The sequence below is a fragment of the Carica papaya genome, chromosome 4 (genome assembly GCF_054855325.1).
Source record: "Carica papaya isolate Zhongbai chromosome 4, ASM5485532v1, whole genome shotgun sequence".
Taxonomy (NCBI): domain Eukaryota; kingdom Viridiplantae; phylum Streptophyta; class Magnoliopsida; order Brassicales; family Caricaceae; genus Carica; species Carica papaya.
Genome location: NC_142312.1, coordinates 20116538 through 20137995, shown reverse-complemented (window position 1 = coordinate 20137995; position 21458 = coordinate 20116538). Strand labels below are relative to the sequence as shown.

At 34.9% G+C, this 21458-nt stretch overlaps 1 protein-coding gene across 3 annotated transcripts in view; it reads right to left on the bottom strand.

Annotated features, from left to right (window-relative positions):
* LOC110810873 (pleckstrin homology (PH) domain-containing protein) overlaps nt 1-21458 on the bottom strand; it is a 141886-nt gene that overhangs the window by 46668 nt on the left and 73760 nt on the right. For all 3 annotated transcript variants that reach the window (XM_088218073.1, XM_088218072.1, XM_088218074.1), the window contains 6 exons: nt 15112-15401; nt 14909-14993; nt 14495-14824; nt 11036-11398; nt 9942-10431; nt 8220-8383 (listed from right to left, as the gene is read on the bottom strand). In XM_088218073.1, the coding sequence (XP_088074199.1) occupies nt 8220-8383; nt 9942-10431; nt 11036-11398; nt 14495-14824; nt 14909-14993; nt 15112-15401 (1722 nt within the window). The remainder of the gene's footprint in view (nt 1-8219; nt 8384-9941; nt 10432-11035; nt 11399-14494; nt 14825-14908; nt 14994-15111; nt 15402-21458) is intronic.

Genomic DNA, 21458 nt, shown 5'->3' with positions numbered 1-21458 from the left:
AATGTTCTTATTGCTAGAGGAAGAGGAAAAAATAATAACAAGGGACAAAATAGAGCAATGGCTAGTCAGTATAATGATTCAAGTAATATTGTTTATTATTACTGTCATGAACAAGGACATACGAAGCGGCAATGCAAAAAATTACATAATCGAAATCAGAGAACACAAACTGCGAATATTGCTACTGCTAGCTCCTCTTCTGATAAAACTATTGCAGTTTCAGCCGACGAGTATGCAAAGTTCTCTCAATTTCAAAAATCTTTAAAGACTGCACACCAGCTACTATATTTGTTGAATCAGGTAAAAGATATCTTATATCCTCATCAAACAAATGGGTGATTGATTCTCATACTACAGATCACATGACAGGTAATCCTAATATCTTCTCTACTCTTCAATCACGCAGAGCACCCTCTACTGTAACTATTGCTGATGGATCAACCTATAATATTAAGGGTTCTCGAACTATAAAACCAACTCCTGTCATTACCCTGACCTCTATTTTCACTCTACCCAAACTTGCTTTCAATTTGATTTCTGTAAGTATGCTTACCAAATATCTTAATTGTTGTATTTCTTTTTTTTTTATCATTGTATTTTTTAGGATCTTATGACGAAGTAGATTATTGGTAAATAGCATGTATTAGAAAGTCTCTATATTCTTGATAATTGGGTGCCTCGATTAGTTTTCTGCTCTAATAATGTCTCTCTATTTGAAGCACATTATCAGTTGGGGCATCCATCTCTCACTGTGTTGAAGAAGTTGTGTACTCAATTTTAGGATATATTTTCATTAGATTATGAGTAATGTTAATTTGCAAAACATCATCATAACTCGTTAAGTTTAAGAATTGATAAACGAGCTGAGTATGCTTTTAAATTAGTTCATTCTGATATTTGGGGTCCATGTCCTATTATGTCTAAAACAAGATTTAAGTATTTTGTTACTTTTGCTGATGATTTTTCTCGAATAACTTACATATATTTTATGAAAAATCGTTCTATAGTGTTTGCTCATTTTTGTGCTTTCATACAGAAATCAAAACTCAATTTAATGTCTCTGTGCATGTGTTAGGAAGTGATAATACTAAAGAATATACGTCAGACTAATTTTAGAATTATATAACTCACCATGAGATTCTTCATCAGTCCTCTTGTGTTAATATACTATCTCAAAATTGGGTTGCTAAGAGAAAAAACAGACATTTACTTGAAATTACTCGAGCCCTCTTGTTTTAGACAAAAGTTCATAAGCAATTCTGAACTAATGTTGTATCCACTGTCTGTTTCTTAATTAATCGTCTACTGTTTGCAACACTCGAATGTGATATTATTATAGTATTCTTTTTCCAAACAAATCATTGTTTCTAGTACAGCCACGGATATTTGGTAGTACTTATTATGTTCGAGATGTTCGACCAAATATTATTAAATTAGATCCCAAAGCCTTTAAGTGTGTTTTTTTGGAATATTCTCGCCTGCAAAAGAGATATCAATGTTACTCTTTAGATCTCAATAAATATCTAGTGTCAACCGATTTTAGCTTTTCAGAGAGCATACCGTTTTTCTTCTCGCAGTTCAGTTCTACAGATCAGGTGAAAGATGATGAGTGACTCATTTATAAATTCCAGAAAAGTAACTCTACAGAGCAACAGGATAATGGTATTTTTTCTTGTGTATCTTCTGAACAAACTGATGATAGTATGCCTCCAACTCAAGAACAACCACCCATTATGAAAGAAAAGACAAATGATACGTGTCCTGCACCAGCTTTTTCATCATCTGATCCTTCCACCCATGATCTTGATCTTCCCATCAGTTTTCATAAACGTGCATGTCAATGCACCATTCCTCATTCTACTTATCCTATTGCTAACTTCATTTCATATGATCATTTGTCTCCTTCGTTAGCTCTTTCATTACTTCTATAGATTTCACTTCTATACCCAAAACAGTTAAGAATGTTCTGAATTACCCTGGTTGGCGTAATGTAATGTTTGAGTAGATAAATGTTCTTGATAATAATCATACCTGTAATCTGATAGATTTGCCCAAAGAAAAATAGGTTGTGGGTTGCAAATGGGTATTTGCAGTCAAAATGAATCCAGATGGCTCTATGGCGAGACTTAAAACTCGATGGGTAGCAAAAACTTATTCTCAGATTTATGTAGTGGACTATTCTGATACATTCTCTCCAATAGCAAAACTTACTTTTATCCATTTATTCATGTCTATTGTAGCCTTCAGAGACTGACCCTTGCACTAGTTAGACATTAAAAATGCATTTCTTCATGGTGATCTCTTAGAAGAAGTGTATATGAAGCAACCATCTGGGGTTGTTGCTCAAGAGGAGTACGCAAAAGTTTATCATTTGAAAAAATCTTTATATAGTCCGAAACAGAGTTCTCGTGCGTAGTTTGGCAAGTGTAATGAGGTAGTATGTGAATTCGGATTGAGAAAGAGCCAATGTGATCATTCAGTTTTCTATAAAATATCAACAACTGGTATTATATTTTTTATTGTTTATGTTGATGATATTGTGATTACAGTAGATGATCATGCAGAAATATAATCTCTCAAGTCATTCCTGCATACTAAGTTCAATATTAAGTACTTGAGACAACTAAACTATTTCTTGAGGATTGAAGTAACAAGGAGCAAGGACGAGATTTTTTTATCTCAGAGAAAGTATATATTTGATCTACTTGCAGAAACAGAAAAGCTAGGAGCTAAGCTATGCAATACACCTATGATACCAAATGTACATCTTATAAAAAATGATGGTAATCCCCTTGATGATCCAGAAAAATACGAGCGACTTGTTGAAAAATTGAATTACCTCATTGTAACTCGTCCAAATATTACATATACTGTCAGTATTGCAAGTTAATTTATGTCTGCACCTATAGTTAAACATTACGAGGTTTTAGAACAGATTCTGTACTATTTAAAGAGTGCTTTGTGACTTGGCATATGTTTAGAAATCACGGTATACTCACATTCAATGTTTTACAAATGCTGATTAGGTTGGATCGAAGATTGATAGGAGATATGATACGAACTATTGTGTTTTTGTTTATGGGAATCTCGTATCATGAAAAAATAAAAAGCAAATATTTGTATCTTATTCAAGTGCAGAATCTGAATATAGAGTCATGACTCAGTCCACATGTGAAGTCTTATGGATACATCATCTTTTAGAAGTGGCTTTGAATCCCACATCTCTTGCAAAACTTTGGTGCGACGATTAGGCTACCCTTCATATAACCTCAAATCTTGTGTATTATGAGAGAACAAAACATATTGAGATTAATTGTCACTTGATCCAAGAAAAGATTTAGAAAAACTTTATATCTACTGATTATGTGAAAACAGGAGAACAACTTGGTGATATATTCACAAAGCCGCTGAATGGACATGGATTGAGTACCTTCGAAACAAACGAGACATAATTAATATCTATACTTTAACTTGAGGGGGGTGTGTGAAAATATTATAGAGTATTTTCTAACATAATAGTATGACTATATTTGCAAATATATAAGCTTAATTAGGAAGAAAATTATTAGGGTAATTTATGCTGATTACCATATATGAATCCGTTTACATGTATATATATCCCTACTTTTGTTTTAATAAAATATAAAAAAATATTCAGTATTCTTTTTCTTAATTCTTACATGAGATAAAGCAAAAATAGGAAGAAGAAACATTTTTTATACGATATAAAATTTGATAAAGGATACTTTGTGCAAGTTTTAGTACCTTTCCTAAGAGCAACTGGGACATCAAGTTAACGAGGAGAATAGAATTCTATATTACCTAAAAAATTGCTATAATCAAGTTGATAACTGAGTTATCATGAATTTCATGATCTGACCCCAGGGTAGAGGTCGATAGTGCTAAAGAATGGTGCCTCTTTTCCTCTCGACTTGATATTTTTTTGAGTAGACAAGACACTAAAACTTTGTTACATCTATCTCTGTTGTTCCAGAATGTTGATTTTGAGATGGCATTGTCCTTTAGTTATTATTGGACTCCATATTTTTCATTAATTAACTCATTTATCTCCACATTATTTCTTTTAAAATTCTATTATTTACTATTTTTGTTAGAGTTGTGTTCATGCAAATTTAGAATTTTGTTCATTCAGTTCAATTTCATACACAAAATTAGATATTGCATTCTTTGAAAAAAACATCATCCTTTTTAAAAACATCATCTTCACTAAAGTTCTCCATCTGAAGATGAGAACTATTATTATAAAATTGTCTCTAAAAAAAAGAAACATCTATTGGCACAAACTTTTTCGAAATGGAATCAAAACATTTGTATCCTGTTTTACTTGCAGGATAACCTACAAAATACATTTACGTGTCTTTGAATCAAGTTTGGACAGTTTTGGATCATGATTATCAGCAAAAACTACACTTCTAAAGATTTTTAAGAGAACATCCAATAGCAACCACATGGTAGGGATATGAGAAAACTGAAGTGGAGTTTGAAAAGTTAAGGTTTTTATAGGTACCCTATTGCTTAAATACGTGGCTGTTAAAACAGCCTCACCTCATAAAAATTTAGGTACCTTGATTTGAAAACTTCTAACTCTTGTTACTTCAATGAGAGTCTTATTTTTCTGTTTAGCCACCCCATTTTGTTGGGGTATATTGCTGCAGGAACTTTGATGTATCGCCCTTTTTTCAACAAAACTTTTTCAACATAGTGTTAAAAAACTCTCTTCCATTATCATTAATGAAAATTTTAATCTGAGTTTAAATTTATGTTTGAACCATATTATAAAATCCTTTGAACACTTTTTCAACATCAGATTTTTCTTTTAACAAAAATACCCAAGTAAATCGAGTGTGATCATCAATAAATATGACAAACCAACACTATCTAGTAGGAGTTACTACTCTAGAAGAACCCAAACATCATTGTGAATCATTCTGAAAAGTGCAAACTTTTTATATAGTTGTTCCTGAAAAACATTACGATGATGTTTTGTTAATTCATACAATTCACATTGAAAATCAAAAATATTTTTATTTATGAACAATTTTGTTGACAAATATTTTAAATATTAAAAATCTGGATGTCCTAATTTATAATGCCATAACATAATCTTATTGTCACTAGACATAGAGATAAAATTGAAACATGGCTCCTTATTTTATTTTTTAAAAAACGATATGTTGTTGAGAACATAGAGAAACACCATCTTGTCTAACACCCACAATCATCTTCTCCGAGATTAAATCCTAACATTCACAATGAGAGAACCGAAACTCAATTTGACAATTATGATCAACGATTAATTTTCTGACAGACAGCAAGTTACATGACAATTTTGGAATATGAAGAAGTTTTCTAGAATTAACAAAGAAGAGATAGATACGGTCCCTTTTCCAGCAACTGAGACAAAGGAACGATTTGGAATTTTTATCTTTTGGTTCCCTACACATGGTGAGCATGAAGAGAAAAAATGCGAAAAACCTATCACATGGTCAGTGGCTCCCGAATCCAATATCCAAAAGCTGTTAGAGTTTAAACAAATAAACGCTGTAGAAAAAGAATACCTAACTGTACTAAAGAACAAGGACTATAATGAGCTTGAAACATTTTGTAAAGATACTCTATCTATTCCTCTGTTAAAGGTAACAATTTTGGAAAAAATTCTTACTCCAAATAAGAGCTGTCAGCTTGGAGAGCACTGCTGTCTCGCCCTGGCTTGGTGTTGCTACTTGGTTTTTTTGTTACGTTTGCTGGTTTTCCATGCGATTTCTAGTAAGTTTCTCGAGTATGCCAAGATCTCTTGCAATGATCAGACCATGGCCACTATTTTTCCCACATCTTTCAGCATCTGAATCTGTACCACGAGCTATAAGTGTTGATCCTTCACCAATTTTTTTAGACTCATTGTTGCTTTTCAGCATCAACTTCGCCGAGCTTCCTCCCATCATACCTAGCAAAAACTTCCTTTATTGTTAGGAAGGAATTTCTTCTAAGTATGCGACCTCTAATTTCATCTAATTCTTTATTTAAGCCAGACAAGAAAACAAACATACGGCTTCTTTCAATTTTCTTCCTATATCAAGCATTATCATTAGGGTTTTACAAGATTCATCTTCAAACATATCCAATTCTTACTATACTGTCATCATATCATTATAATAGGTTGTCACCTCATGATCACCTTACTGCATTTTCCACATTCGTGTATTCAACTCAAAAGTTGTGAATGATTATCTAGATCCGAATAAGTCTCGTGAACTGCATCTCACACCTTTTTCATTGTTGGCAGAAACATAAAAGGTTTCCAATCCCTAGTTCCATGGAATTCATTAACCATGCAATCATCATTGAATTTTCGGAGCGCCATAGTTGCTATTTGGGATCACTTGAATCAGGTTTGGTGACCTCACTATTCAAATAACCTAATTTTCTTTTTCCATCAATCGTCAGCCGCACTGATTGAGACCACTCAAGGAGGTTTTTTCCATTCAATTTGTGGATGGTAATTTGTAATGAATTTTTCAATGAGGGACACAGCTGAAGATGTAGAAGATAACCGACGATGACTGAGAACCAGTCCCTATCAAAGTAGTATCACTTGTCTCTTCTGGAGGTGGTGTTCCAGAGCTAACCATAGCTGCTTTGTAATTCATGATCAAACCCTAAGCTCTGATACTATGTGAAAAAATTGATAGAAAAAGAAAAATAGGAAAAAATTATTTCTCTTATTTTGTAGTTATGACATATTACATCTATATAGAGAGAAAAAATATTAAATCAAACTAATAATAAATTTCATGAAATCTGGAATTTATTTCAAACTTACCTATTTTAGAAACAAATCCTAACTTTTCAAACTTATCTCTATCAACAATTATTATAATTGGAAATGATATAAAATAGCTAAGAAATTTGATATTAAGTTGGGAAAGCTAAAATATCTCCTCAATATTGAAGTAGCTCAATCAAAACAAAAAATCCTCATTTCTCATCAAAACTACTTAAAAAGTAAATTGGCATGTCAACATGCTAGCACATCAATTTATCTTAACCACAAGTTGGGATTGGCAGAGGAAGACACACCTTAAACAAGGAGATGTACAAGAGGCAAATGCAGAGAATTATTTTTTCTTTTTGAAATAAAAGCATAGAGCTGTATTGATGTGTTGGTGCCAATGGGGCACCACCTATGTACAAAAGATTTACAAATCAATAAGCATATTTACAATAAAACCAAAATCAGCCAAGTTATCAAGGTTATATCCTAATACAATAGAACCAAAATAGTGAATATGCAAAGACTTATTTGCAGTGGACTAACCATTACATATGCAATAAATGTGATCAGTCAGTTTATGCACAATCCTAAAGAACTACATCTACAAACAGTATACTGAATATTACAGCATTTGAAGGAGATACCGGCAAAATGCATTTTATTCAGAAAGAATACCAGACTGTTACTAAAGGCCTACACTAACACAAAAAATGCCGGATTAGTGATAGATAAAAGATTTAGTACAAAGTATACACACTCCTTGGAGGGAACTTGATCACATTGAAAAGTAAGAAACATAATGTAGTGGTACAATCTAGTTTTGAATCGAAATTTTTAGAAAGGGCCAAGAGGTTTGCAAATTGTTATAGTTGAAGTCAATTTTTGGAAGATCTAAGGATTAAGTGGAATGACCGAATGAGACGCTACCACGACAACAAGTGATCAACATCGCCCCATAATGCAATACAGCATATAACCAGACCAAGCATAACAAGTGATCACCACCACCCCGCAATGCAATACAGCATATAACCGGATCAAGCATATTGAAGTCGATATACATTTTATCAAGGAAAAATTAGATAGTGGTTTGATTTGCACATTACATGCTTACCAGCTCACAACTTACGAACAAGCTCACCAAGCATCAAAGTAATCCAGCCTTTCAGTCAATTACAGCCAAGTTAGGAATGGATGATATCTATTCCCTAAGTTGAGGGGAATTGTTGGAAGTAGTGCATACGTGTATTTAGTATGTAAAGGTATAATAGTAAAATCTTCATATGTAATTGATATTAGGGTTTCCTTTTTAATGCCAAGAATCATGTACATATAGGGCTCTTTTTTCTTTAGTAATATACAATTCCATTCTTCCATCAACATTTATGCATTTCATGCTCTTGTACATTTACTAATATGCACTTACCTTAGAAACCCATCTACTGGCTCGACAAGAGGTTCCCACGAGTCGTACTTATCATTATATGATCTGGCAGCCAAGGAGAAGCTGATAGTGGAATTCATGCAATCAGTGCGTCCATGGAGACTGAAGCTCATTTTGCTTAAAGATAAATTAAACAATGGAACCATCTGGAAGATTAAAAAAAAAAAAAGAAAAGAAAGAAACATTAAGGACTAGCTTACAGAGTTACAACAATATGACAAAAGATCATGAAACAAATGCTAACTATCATCTCTAAATGGATGATTGGGTGGCCCGAAAAATACAAGAAACTAGAACGCTCATCAAAAAACATAAGAGCATACACGAAGCAGTCATAAACCATAGAAATCAAAGAGTATAAAATCAAGAATGTCCTTGAATAGGTCCAGAAGTAAAGAAGAAAACAATTCCAACAGATTAAACTGAAACTTGAGGAAGATAATTAGGAAACAATGTTATGCAGTTAACTAAAAACTTGCACAGAATGTTATCCCCTTGAAAAAAGTGACACCTAGATAATTGGAAAGAGCAAAGAAAGTAATATCATTTTTCTTGTTGTAGCATGCCAAAAATGAAAAGCACCCAAAATGGAAATGAATCAGAAACTTTTTGCAGAATGATCTAAAAGTTGGCCACCTTTGTGTTTTAGCAGGAAATCATGTATTATGGATATTACATATATGGCATTATTAATAATCGACACCTGTAACCAAATACATGTAAAACCACATAAAAAAGCATTAAAACCAAAGAAATTTAAATATCAATGACTATCAGATAGGGGAACAATAGTCGGCACTACAACGGATTCCTTCATTTAGCCACTTACTTTTCCTTCCATATAATCATCTTTTCAAGTGAAAATAAACAAGTGAAAAAGACAAAGTTGTGCTACGAGTCTCTCTTTAGATGGTTTTCTTTTCTTGTGAAGGCACATAGCACAGTTGGTAAAAGCAGAAAACCAAGTTCAGTTGATACTGAAGAAACTATAATTTTGAAACAGATAAGGAGAACAATAATATCATGATGACTTCTAGGTCCTTTGATATCTTCTGAGGAAAATAAGTAACACAGTTCGTTTTTAAAACTTTGAAACACATGTTAGTGCTTTAAGTACTTTGAAACACATGTTTTGTGATTTACTTTATAAATTCATAGCAGAGATGCTCACCTACATATACAATCGAACAAACTCATGCATGTTCTGAAATTTTATCCCAGGATGATGTCTATAGTTTGTACATGAGGAGACAATAAATATACATTAAGAAAGAGAAAGACGTAGAATGCTGCAGGGTAAAAAATCCTCCTAAGAATAGATGAGAAATTAAAAACCCTCTTTTGACGAAGTTTCTTTTTCTGTTTTATTTTATGTAAAAAAAACAGAGAGAATAGCTTTCTGATATATTGACAGTTCATTTCGTGAAATACCTCCGAACTTTGAACTGAAGTTGGAGAGATGAGCAAAATAGCTTTATTTCCAGGATGTAGTCATTTTTATCAGTCAAAAAGCTTGAAGTAAATTAGTGGAAGGAATAGTATACTCACAGGAAGAAACCACCCTAGGATAGGGCAACTTTTTTTAACAAAGGCACCAGTTATTTTCAACAGAGACATATTAAGAAGAATGAATTGATCATTAAGTTTTTACGGAAGGCAGCATATTATTCAGCACCAAGGTGGATAGTTGGGATGAGTTCTTACCAAGCCACCATAGTCATCAAATAGGGAGGCAGAAAAGGTTCTAATTTCAGCATCGATGACTGTACTATCAGTACCACTTGGTAGATGTCGATCAGCCAGTTTTAAAGCAAACCTTCTTGGTGGTTTTTTGAAACCACTACGGACAATGAAGGTGTTCAATTCATTTACGACACTCCATATGCTAAATGGTTCTGATCTGAGCTTGGCATCAGATGTATCCCACACACTTTCGTCCGAAAATTGGTCCCCAGCTACCACATCACTGCGCACACATCTTAATGTGCTAAAATCATGTTGCTTTGGTGTGCCCTTAAATGCAACACAGCCTAAAGAAACAAAACCTGGGGGTGCCTGAGGCAGCCAAAAAGATACATTTTCCATCCCCTTCTGTTTATTGATTTTCCCAACGATTTGGAACCCTAGAGGGGCCTTAAGAAGCTCTTCATCTCCATCATCACGAAGAACAATACATGTATTTGGAGGTTCGTACCTAGATTCCATACAAAATATTACGTTTAAAATTACATTCATTAGCAAGCATATCTCTAGAAATCTAGTATGAAAAGTTAAGTTTCATCTACAAAAAAATGATAAGACATTTGTTAACTTATTGGCCAATTATCTCATAAGTTTAAATTGAAAAGAAACTGCTCAATTTTCTTATTTATATTCTAAAAAATCCCATATATGGAAGTGGAAAATCAAACTTCCAATGAGAATACAAATCCAAATGGTTGAAAGCAAGTATAGACTAAAGACCTTGCACAAAGGCCCCAGTTGTGTGCAACATACATGAATAATAAAGAGGAATGAAGGTTCCTAAGGTTCAAACCAAAGCCAAGACCTCTTCCTATAGAGCTGTAATTATTAATAAAGCTAAATCCTAATTATTTTAAGTTCTTAATTGATTGAAATAAATTAACTTAATTGTTAACATTCTAATAATACATTTCCTTATATTTCATTTTTGTATTTTCAGCCACCATTGTAATCCAGATGGTCATAACCTGGCCCCCTCACAGGCGGTTCTGGTTCAATTTCTGCCTTCGGCAAATAAGCTACCTGAGGAAGAAAGAAAAAGGAGAACCACATACCCTTTCATAGCAACATCACCAAAGAACACCATCCCATGAGGAACTACTGGACGCCATATTGATAGTTTCTTCCTTGAGCTTGAACCCCTATTCCACCATATTAAATGAAAACTAGCTACAGCTTCATAACGTGGACCAGAATTAACAGCAGATAGTATTTCGGGCTTCAGTGTCTGAACATCACCAGATTGAGAAGCATGGACATCCAACTGCCTAGATATTTTGGGAGTGACTTCTGAAATCCCAAATAATATATGACGCAAATCATACGCTCTACCAAGTAAGCAAGAGTTTCTGGGATCTACTGACAAGAAAGTACCAACACAGTTATCCACGCGCCAAAATAACAAACTTGACGGACATCTGCATTGTAAATGAAAAAAAGATGTAACATTCTAACACCAAAAGAGCAGGCAATCAAGGAAGCTTGCATCAAAGAAATGCCAAAAAGTACACATATAGTTTAAATACAAACAATGTAACTAAGATAACATTCATAATAGGCTTAAAATTTTTAGTGCAACCAGTGGCTTGCTAAGGAAACCCAACCTTCTATGATCTGGCTGATTTGATTATTAGTTTGGAGAGTTGCAAAATCACAGGTACCTGAATGCATGCTAATGTATGTCTCATTTATGAGCCCATATTTTCTCTACTTGCATGCATCCATGTAATCCCTTGTGTATTTTTACGTGAATATACAAAATCGTTCAATCCAGGCATGCAAATGCATATTAGTCAAGTAAAGGGGATGGCATGAAATTTCTACATACACAAGTTAATAGGAAAATTTATAACATAAAATATACCAACACAAGCGCATCTACGTCCTTTTCTATGTATCATATGAATTTTGTGTGCGCATATGCATTCATATGCCTACCAAATGTCTAAAGGTAATGGACCAACAATTTTTCGTTATGAGATGATGAACTCAAGAATTAGTAGATATAAAAGGCTATTTCCACTTCTTCCTTTACTTACTTGGACGCTCATTAAAAGAAAAACTAACGATCTCTGAATATGAAAAGTACCCAAACTCATGATAGAAAAAAATGAGTACACATATATTTAATTATTTCTAGAATTACTAAATTTAAATTAATTTTTTCCAGAATTATAAAATCCTCTCTCTTCCACTGTTATGGCTTATAACAGATTCCATCTCTTAAAATTGTGCTGTCCCCAAACACAAAAATGGAGAATGAGGGGCAAACTGATAAGCAACGATGAAGGGAAATTCTTGATGACTGTGACGCATCTATGGTTACATTCTACTGTCTCTTAATAGATTCTAACTTGGTTCCAAAAAAAAAAAAAGAAATGAAAAAGACCTTAACTTCTAGCTAATTAAGTTTTTAACAACAATCACCTGGTTCAAACTTGTTACTTCTGACATCATTTGATTTTCGACAGCTAAAACCAATTGAAACACAAATGGAGACTGCACAGTTGGTGGCTGCATGCAGGAGGTGGCTGCTTGATAAAAACAGCGAAGCAGGGTCAAAACAGGCGTGGTGCAGAACAGGAGATATGCAGCCACACAGAGTGTTTGCAGCTGAACCAAATTACAAGGGAACTGGGTCAAAACATAACAGTGGCTGGAGGAGGACACCAGAAACAAAGGTAGCTGAAGCAGGGGTGAGGCACGAAACAGAGCACACTAAAATAACGCACGTGAAACAGACGTAGTATCTGCGCAAAAACAGAGCAGAACAGAATGTGAAAACAGGTCACATAGAGCACAAAACACCAGAACAAGGTGCAAAACCAAAGCGAAGTTGTGTGAGAAGAGCAAAAATCAGAGATTGTTTGGGAGGAATTCCAGCTGTGAAGGCTGGGTAGAGGATTTAGTTTATCCGACAATGAAGAGCAACTGAGGGTTTGAAAACAAAAGAACAATATTTTTATCCTATAACTCTGATATCATGTTAAGAATGGCTTTTATCTATATTCTATTGAATATCACAGCTCCATATGGAGAGATTTTCGAGGAAGAAAAAAGAAAGTAAACAATTAATCAGAAATGGTCTGATTTACTCTTATATCCTTTAACCTAGTTTACCTCTTCTTTTACATAATATACTTCCTCTTTTACATAATTTACTTCTTCTTTAACACAACCAGAGAAAATATAGATATTTGAAGACCAAAATCAATTTTACAAATTCTACCAAACTAATCTACTGTCTTAAACCATACACAGATTTCCTAATTAACAAACAAGGTCTAACTCCTGATCAACACAACCTAGGAGATTTCTCCATATACACTTCTACCAAAGTCTTCATGCGACAAAGCATACTTGACACCTTACTAGTGCAATGTCATTTATGGATTATATGGCTTGGAAGGAACCGTAGTATTCGTTGCCCTGTTATACAATCTTTCAAGAGTTAAGAATTATGGGAGAGAGTCACATTTCTTGCCACATTATGGCCCAAGGCACACAGGAAGTACTCTGATAGTTATGTCAGAGATACATCAGGATTGCGGTGTGATCATCTTAATCCCATAGAATGAGTCCATTTCTGTACTACCATGATTTCTTGATTTTTTTGATGAGTATGTCTCATTATTCGAGTTCGTGATTCTTTTCTCTTTTCTTTCAATAACTTTTCCCCTTCTATTAAAGAAAAATGATTAGTTACAAGGGAAATAAATATATAAAGAGACACAATCTCAGATACACGAGATAAAGTATCAAGATATCCGCAACATGAAATCTATCTAGTATATCTTTTTATCCAATAAATGAGCTTTTAACAAATCTATAAAACTACAGATAGCACCATATAAAGCCACCAAAACCCGGCAAATGACTTGTCCAAAAGAAGTTTCGTTGACTACTAAGATTTTTGAAAAAATGCATGGAGAAACATGAAACACTAAGCATATTCCACGTAACTAGAGAATCTTAATTCCACATAATTACATATATTGGAGAACCAATCAAACCAAATAAAAATTTGGACCCTTAATTGCACATTAGAGGAAACCTTGGGCCACTGAGCAACCATTTAGCTGTTTTTGGCAAGGGAAGTCACTATGATAGTATCATAATAACTTTGAATACTGACCCATGTAGTGTCTTACCTAACCTGATGTCCGAGTATTTGATATATTTCATGGGTTAGAGAATAGAAAAACAATATTAACACTGTTGCATATTCTTACATACAAGTTCATACAATTCTTTTTGCATGTGTGCATTCATATATATTTATGTCCTTGCATGTTTTATGTAAACATATAATTTAGTGTTTGTATATATATGTAAAATGAAATATTGACCTAATAAAAGAGATGGATGACACTTTCACATAAACATGAGTTGGCAACTTTTTTCATGCATGTATGAATACACATGTCCTCTTCAACCAGTCATTGCATAGTGGGACATAGGTTCTCACATGCATATCAAACTTGCGAAAGTAATGGAGTGACAGTTCTACATACATATTTCTAGAGCTGATAGTAACACAATCTCTGAGAGAACAAGGAGAAACCAAAGAAGCCAAGATGCAGAAAGTAGATGATCGTGATGGTTGTGTTCTTCCTTGGGAAACAACACATCCTAATGCCACATATCCTTTAGGTGCTTCAGGGAACCAAACAGAACACTCATTTTCAAGGTCACCGTTTTCAGAAGAAGAAACAGTCACAGGTTCATTTGAAATGCCCTCAGAACCTGAGGATGGTGGCCAAATTAGTCGGAAGGAGAGAGCTCTCTTGACTCTTACAACATTAGTATTGACCACAAGAACCCCTCTGGTAGGCGGCTTGTCCCTGTGATGCAAAAATCAGTTGTATCAGTACATAAAAGAAATTAAAGAAATAAATATCACAAGTAACCCTGCCGCTTTCACTAACAGCGGAGTCAAATAGTCGCCAAGAACTGCAAAACCAGGAGGTGCATGAGGTCTCCAGAAGGCATATACTTGATCAGTGTCTGGGTCTGCAAACGGCAATGAGACACCAAGTTAATACTACAAATTACAAATACATTGTTTTTATACCATTGATTAATAAAGTAGTGATTTTACACAGAAACAAGGAAATGATTGTATCCATACTTCTTATTGTACCAACTTTGTCAAACTGTGAGCAGACAACTGTCATTTTTTTGGAGGTCATCCGTAGAAATTCCAAAATATCCTCTTCAACTGCTAAAAATAGTCTCAAGCTTCTGAATGAGAAGTTCATAAATATCTCTGAAATGGAGAGATGTATGTTGGTCTTCCTTGATGCATTTGAATACTTCACATAGGTATCAAAAGGCTCTAAAATTTGAATTCCATTACTCTCCATTGTCAAACCAATCGCGTTTGCAGTTACTTCAGTGGTATCACCCTTTAAAACAAGCCTACAACAAAATAAGCACAAAAAAATTCATCTTGAGACAAAAAAACTTCTTCTATGCATCCACAGTAAATTACATCATTTCTACTATGTATAAATCATTCCACAATAGACAACAATCTATACAAGAATACGAAATGATAAGGGAAAATAAATCTAGGATCTCATCAAGGAACCATGGTTCAACATAATCAACACTAATAACTTGGTCCAAAACTCATAGACCTCAAAAGACACTCTCCGTATGCATTCCATGTGCTTTCACAATTCAAAAATGATGTAAGGAAAATAAGGGTTAATTTGCCTACTAAGATATTGGGGAAAAAATCTAGCCCGACGTTTCTTAGACATCACTAACAAGTATTAATTATCATATTTAAGAGTTTGATTGCATCACAGAACCAAAAAATTGAGAAACTCCTAAAATATTATTAAATACTTCAATGAATAAGTGAAATTATAAAACTATCTATTATAATTCTATGTAGAATTAAACTAGAAAATAGTAATCTAATAGAATTGAGAATATCAATCTGTTATAAACTCTTTTGTGGGTCGTTCTTATTACAGAAAAGGCAAATAAGAAGCTAATATTGTTTAGGTTTATCTTATTTTAGAAAACTATCTATTAGTTAGGAAAGCTCATCTCTTATTTAGGAATTAATTTTATTATACGGTTAAACTTTATCCTATTCTAGAAACATATATCTTATTTAGGAAAATTTACCTCTTATTTAGGAATTTAATTTTTATTTTCAAAACTTATCTCTTAATTAGAATTCTTTTTTATTTTTGCTATGAGAAACCTAAATAATAAAAGTTTTCTATAATGTAATGTATCTACTTCTATTTAAAGAGTTCTAAAATTAATAAAGAGGTAAGCAGAATTATAATTACAATACAGAGATCAGAACTCTCTCTAACGGGGTTTAAGGTGCCAAGCTCCCTTTGGTAAGTTTGGAAATAATTCACAATACATCGCTCAAGGACTCATAACAAGAATAAGAAGCAAGATCCAGAGCCAAATTATCCAGTAAACTACCCGGTGACAAGATTCTGGTTTCAAGGACATAATAAATTGGTATCAAAGGCTAACACTACGGGTGACTCTGCAACAAAAGAAGATCTGCAATTGATGTTTAGGAAGCCTTGGCCGCAAACAAGGCACGGAGCGCAGAGATTGAAAGGCGATTGGGCAGTCAATTGCAAGAGTTATCCTCACAATTCAAAGAAATACTGGTCAACTTAAATTGTGGCAAACAAACAGAGTTAGAAAGGACTATAAGCAGCAACCACCTACGGGACAAGCCACCTCAAGCACTTCAACCCGGTAGTCAGACACATAATGTAAATGATCCAACAAGTAACTAGATCGTTCCACGCTACACCAAATTAGATTTTCCAATGTTCAACGGCTCTGAAGATCCCCTAATCTGGTTACACCAATGCGATAAATTTTTTATCAATCAACACACGCCGGAAGAGGATAAGGTGGGGCTAGCCACCTTCCATATGTTTGGAGAGGCGCAGCTATGGTACCACCGTTAGAATCTAAACAACCTACGATCAACTAGACTGAATTCAAAAATTATTATTTTTTGAAGTTCGGCCCACCAACAAACAGTAACTCATTGGGAGAATAGGTAAACTTGAAACAGACGGGGTCGATGGAAGATTATCATAGACAGTTCCAAAAAACCTTAGCAAGAGCAAATACTTTTGTATGGGTTGATCAGCATGCAAATTTATTCACTGAGACGGCTAGCAGGTTCAAATTTGTTGTGTGTAGAGCTCCACACTCCACCTAATTTGGCTCATTCCATGAATTTAGCAAGAGCTTTTGAATCCAAGCAGCGCATTCTGAAAGAAGCAAAGCCGAAAAAGAGATCAAGGTCAAGCAATAGGCCTAGCACCCCCCTCCAAGACGTTTTCCTCAGCAACCTCATCACCCAAAGGAACAACCATTGCTATTAGTGGAGGAGCAACAAAAGTCAAGTCTTAAAACACCCCATTTATCAAAAAATTATCAAGAGCAAAGATGGCAGAGCGAAGAGCAAATGGCCTGTGCTACAATTGCAATGAAGAAAACTTTGCAGGTTATCAATGTAAGAAGCTTTTTTGGCTTGAATCGGTAGACTCACAAGAAATGAAACTGGCAATCAGTGTCGAAGGAGAATTAAAAATCTCTCTACACGCAGTCACAAGTTAAAAAGGGGCACGCACAATGTAAGTGAAGGCTGTCTTGCACAATTATCATTTACGGGGCCTGGTAGATTCAGGGAGTACAAACAATTTTATTAGTTTAAGATCTGCAAGAAGTTTCGGAATCAAAGTTCAACCCAACATAGAAACCAGCGTCTCTGTGGCAAATGGAGAAACTGCCCACAGAACAGGAATTCGCAATGTAGTAACCTTTTCAATTGATAATCATGAGCTTACCGTTGATTTTTTTGACATTCATTTGGTTGGATTTGATATGATTTAGCAATTATACAATTACAAACCCTGGACCCATCCTTTGGGATTTTGTGTCATTAACAATGAGTTTCAAGTTCTGTGAAATTAGTATCATGTTTCAAAGACTACAGCCCCACAATGGCCGATAGCTTAACCATATCATTGGACCCATCCTCATCGGAGGAATTAGAGCAATTCCTAGCCGAGTTTAATGACTTGTTCCAGGAAACGTCAGGCCTTCCACCTTTTAGAAATTGTGACCACTGAATCTGTCTACAACCCGAAGCGGGACCAACAATAGTTAGACCTTATCGATACCCACATTTATAGAATGATGAAATTGAAACATAATGTGCTAAGATGCTTCAACAGGGGATCATCAAACCCAGTAAGTCCCCATTCTCCTCCCCGGTTTTATTGGTTAAAAAGCATGACGGGACTTGGCGGTTTTATGTGGACTACTACGAGCTCAATATTAACATAGTTAAGGACAAATTCCCTATTTTAGCAGTAGGCGAGCTACTCGATGAGTTGCATGGGTCCAAGTACTTCACTAAACTGGATTTGAAATCGAGATAACATCAAGTAAGGATGCATGACTCGACAATTGAAATAATAGCCTTTTAAACACATCACAGGCACTACGATTTTTTGGTTATGCCCTCCGCCTTGTCCAATGCACCTTTTACATTCCAAACATTTATGAATGAAGCATTTCGTCCTCACTTACACAAATTTATATTGTTTTTCTTTGATGATATCTTAATTTACAGCAACTCTTGAGCAAATCACTGGCTACACTTGCGTTTCAATTTTGAATTGCCGAGTGCTCACCATCTATACTTTAAGAAGTCTAAATGTACCTTTAGGGAAACCTAAGTTGTATATTTTAAGCATATTATTTCCGCTACAGGTGTGACAGTGGACCCTGCAAAAATTCAAACTATAACGAATGGCCAAAACCCCTACTTAGTGACTGCTTTGTGATGATTCTTAAAGCTAGCCGGTTATTACCACAAGTTCAAGAGTTTGGACAGTTGGCGGCCCCATTGACTAGTAAATTACGATGAAATTCTAATCGTTGGAAAGAAGCAGTTGAGCTTTCCTTTGATAAATTAAAGTATGCATTAGCTGTTGTTCCAGTCCTACAATTTCCTTATTTTGAGCAGTTGTTTGTGGTAGAATGTGATGCGTCAGGAGGTGGTATAGGTGCTGTTATACAACAAAACAACCACCCAATTGCATTTTTTAGTCGCCAATGGGCTGAACGACATCATAAACTGGCTGCATATGAACGAATACTGATCAGGTTGGCCAAGGCACTACAACAATGGCGTCCGTGTTTGTAGGGAAGAATCTTTCTTATCAGCACTGATCATTACAGTTTAAAGTTTTTATTACAACAACGGATCACTACTTCTCGTTAACAACACTGGATTAGAAAACTTTTAAAATTTGATTTCACTGTCGAATACCAACCTGGCTATTTAAACCGGGAACCAGATGCTCTGTCCAGACGTGACAACGACAAAATGATTTGTAATACCATTAGGCACCCTCGATTTTTACTTCTAGATGTCGTCCGCAAAGCAGTCACTACTGATTCTTCCTTACAAAAGCTATACTCACAAGTTGTGGAAGGAGAAAAGGAATCTACTTTGGCTATATAGGAAGAGTTGATTCTGTAAAAACAATATCTATTTGTTGTAAACCTCTCCATTAATTGCTTTCATTTTGTCTAGTTATCATGATAGTGCACATGAAGGGACTCAAAACACTCTACATCGCATCAAAGTTGATTTCTACTGGAAATGAATGAAATTCACCATTGCTGACTATGTATCTTCTTACCCGATTTGTCAACGCTATAAACTGAAAATCTGAGTCCAATCAGGTTACTTCAGCCATTGGCCCTTCCCACTCAAATTTGGGCAGATATTGTAATGGACTTTATTGACGGGTTACTAAAGATCTGGGAAAAATCAGTTCTTTTTATCGTTGTAGATAGATTCTCAAAGTATGCACACTTTACTCTACTGGCTCACCCGTACATTGCACAAAGAGTTGCCCAAATTTTCTACAAACAGATTGTCCATCGTCATGGCATTCTAAAAACTATTACATATGACAGAGATGTTGTGTTCACAGCAATTTTTGGAGGGAACTCTTCCGTTTAAGTAGTACAAAACTTGCTTTTTCTTCAGCTTATCATCCACGAACGAACAGTCAAACTGAGGCGGTGAATCATGCAATTGAAATGTATCTTTGTTGCTTCGTGGAGGACAAATCTAAGAGCTGGATTTAATAGCTTCTATCAGCTGAATATTGCTATAACACATCATTTCATACTGCACTCTAGAGCACGCCCTTCAAAGTGGTATATAAGTGCGAGCCGCCACGTCTCCTTTCATACATACCTGGGTCCTCTTGGGTCAATGCAATAGATGAAGCCTTACTTACCCGAGATCAAGTCTTAACCGAGATTCAAGCTAAACTATAGCAGACACATACTCGTATGAAGGAATTCTATAACGAGGAGCATCGAGATGTAACCCATGAGGTAGGGGATCTTGTGTGGCTTCGTCTGCAACCATATCGCCAGCACTCTATCTCATCAGCACCTCGCCATAAACTGTTTCCAAAGTTTTACAGCCCATTTTCCATTCTACAGCGTGTGAGCACCATTGCATACAAAATTCAACTACCACCTATGTCCAAACTTCATAATGTCTTCCATGTTTCCCTTCTCAAACCTTTTAAAGGGAGACCTTCAGCCTCAATTCCCCCGCTACCTCCAATGGAAGATGGTCGTGTTATCCCCACTCCAGCTTCAGGTTTGCGCACCCGACTTAATAGAGGCATGTGGGAACTTTTAGTACATTGGAACAGAATGGATGCAGCTGATGCTACTTGGGAAACCCGTAAACATTTCCAGATTGCTTATCCAGACTTTGAGCTTGAGGACAATCTCTTTCTTCAGGGAAAGGATGATGTTATAAACTCTTTTGTCGGCCGTTCTTACTGCAAAAAAAAGCAAATAACGAGCTGATATGGTTAAGTTTTATTCTATTGCAGAAAAATATCTCTTATTTAGGAAAATTTATCTCTTAGGAATTTAATTTTTTTTTTAAGACTTATTTCCTAATTAGGAATCTTCTTTATTTTTACTATGAGAAACCTAAATAATAAAGGTTTCCTATAATGTAATGCATCCACTCCTATTTAAAGAACTCCAAAATTAATAATGAGGTAAGCAGAATTATAATTACAATATAGAAATCAGAGTTCTCTCTAACCAGGTCCAAGGTGTCAAACTCCCTTTGATAAGTTTGAAAATAATTCACAATAGATCACTCATATAATCATAACAAGAAAAAAAAGTAAGATGCAGAGTCAGATTATTCGTTGAACTACCAGGGAGTAAGATCCTGGTCTCAAGAACATAACGTAATCCTAATATAAATAAAAAATAATACTAATAAGAATAAATTCTAATCTCTAATACTCTTAAATAATAAACTAAAAACGCTCCAATAATAAATAAAATCCTATCATGACTATACGCCAGCAATTCTCCAGGAGCAGGGGAAAAAACTCGACTCCA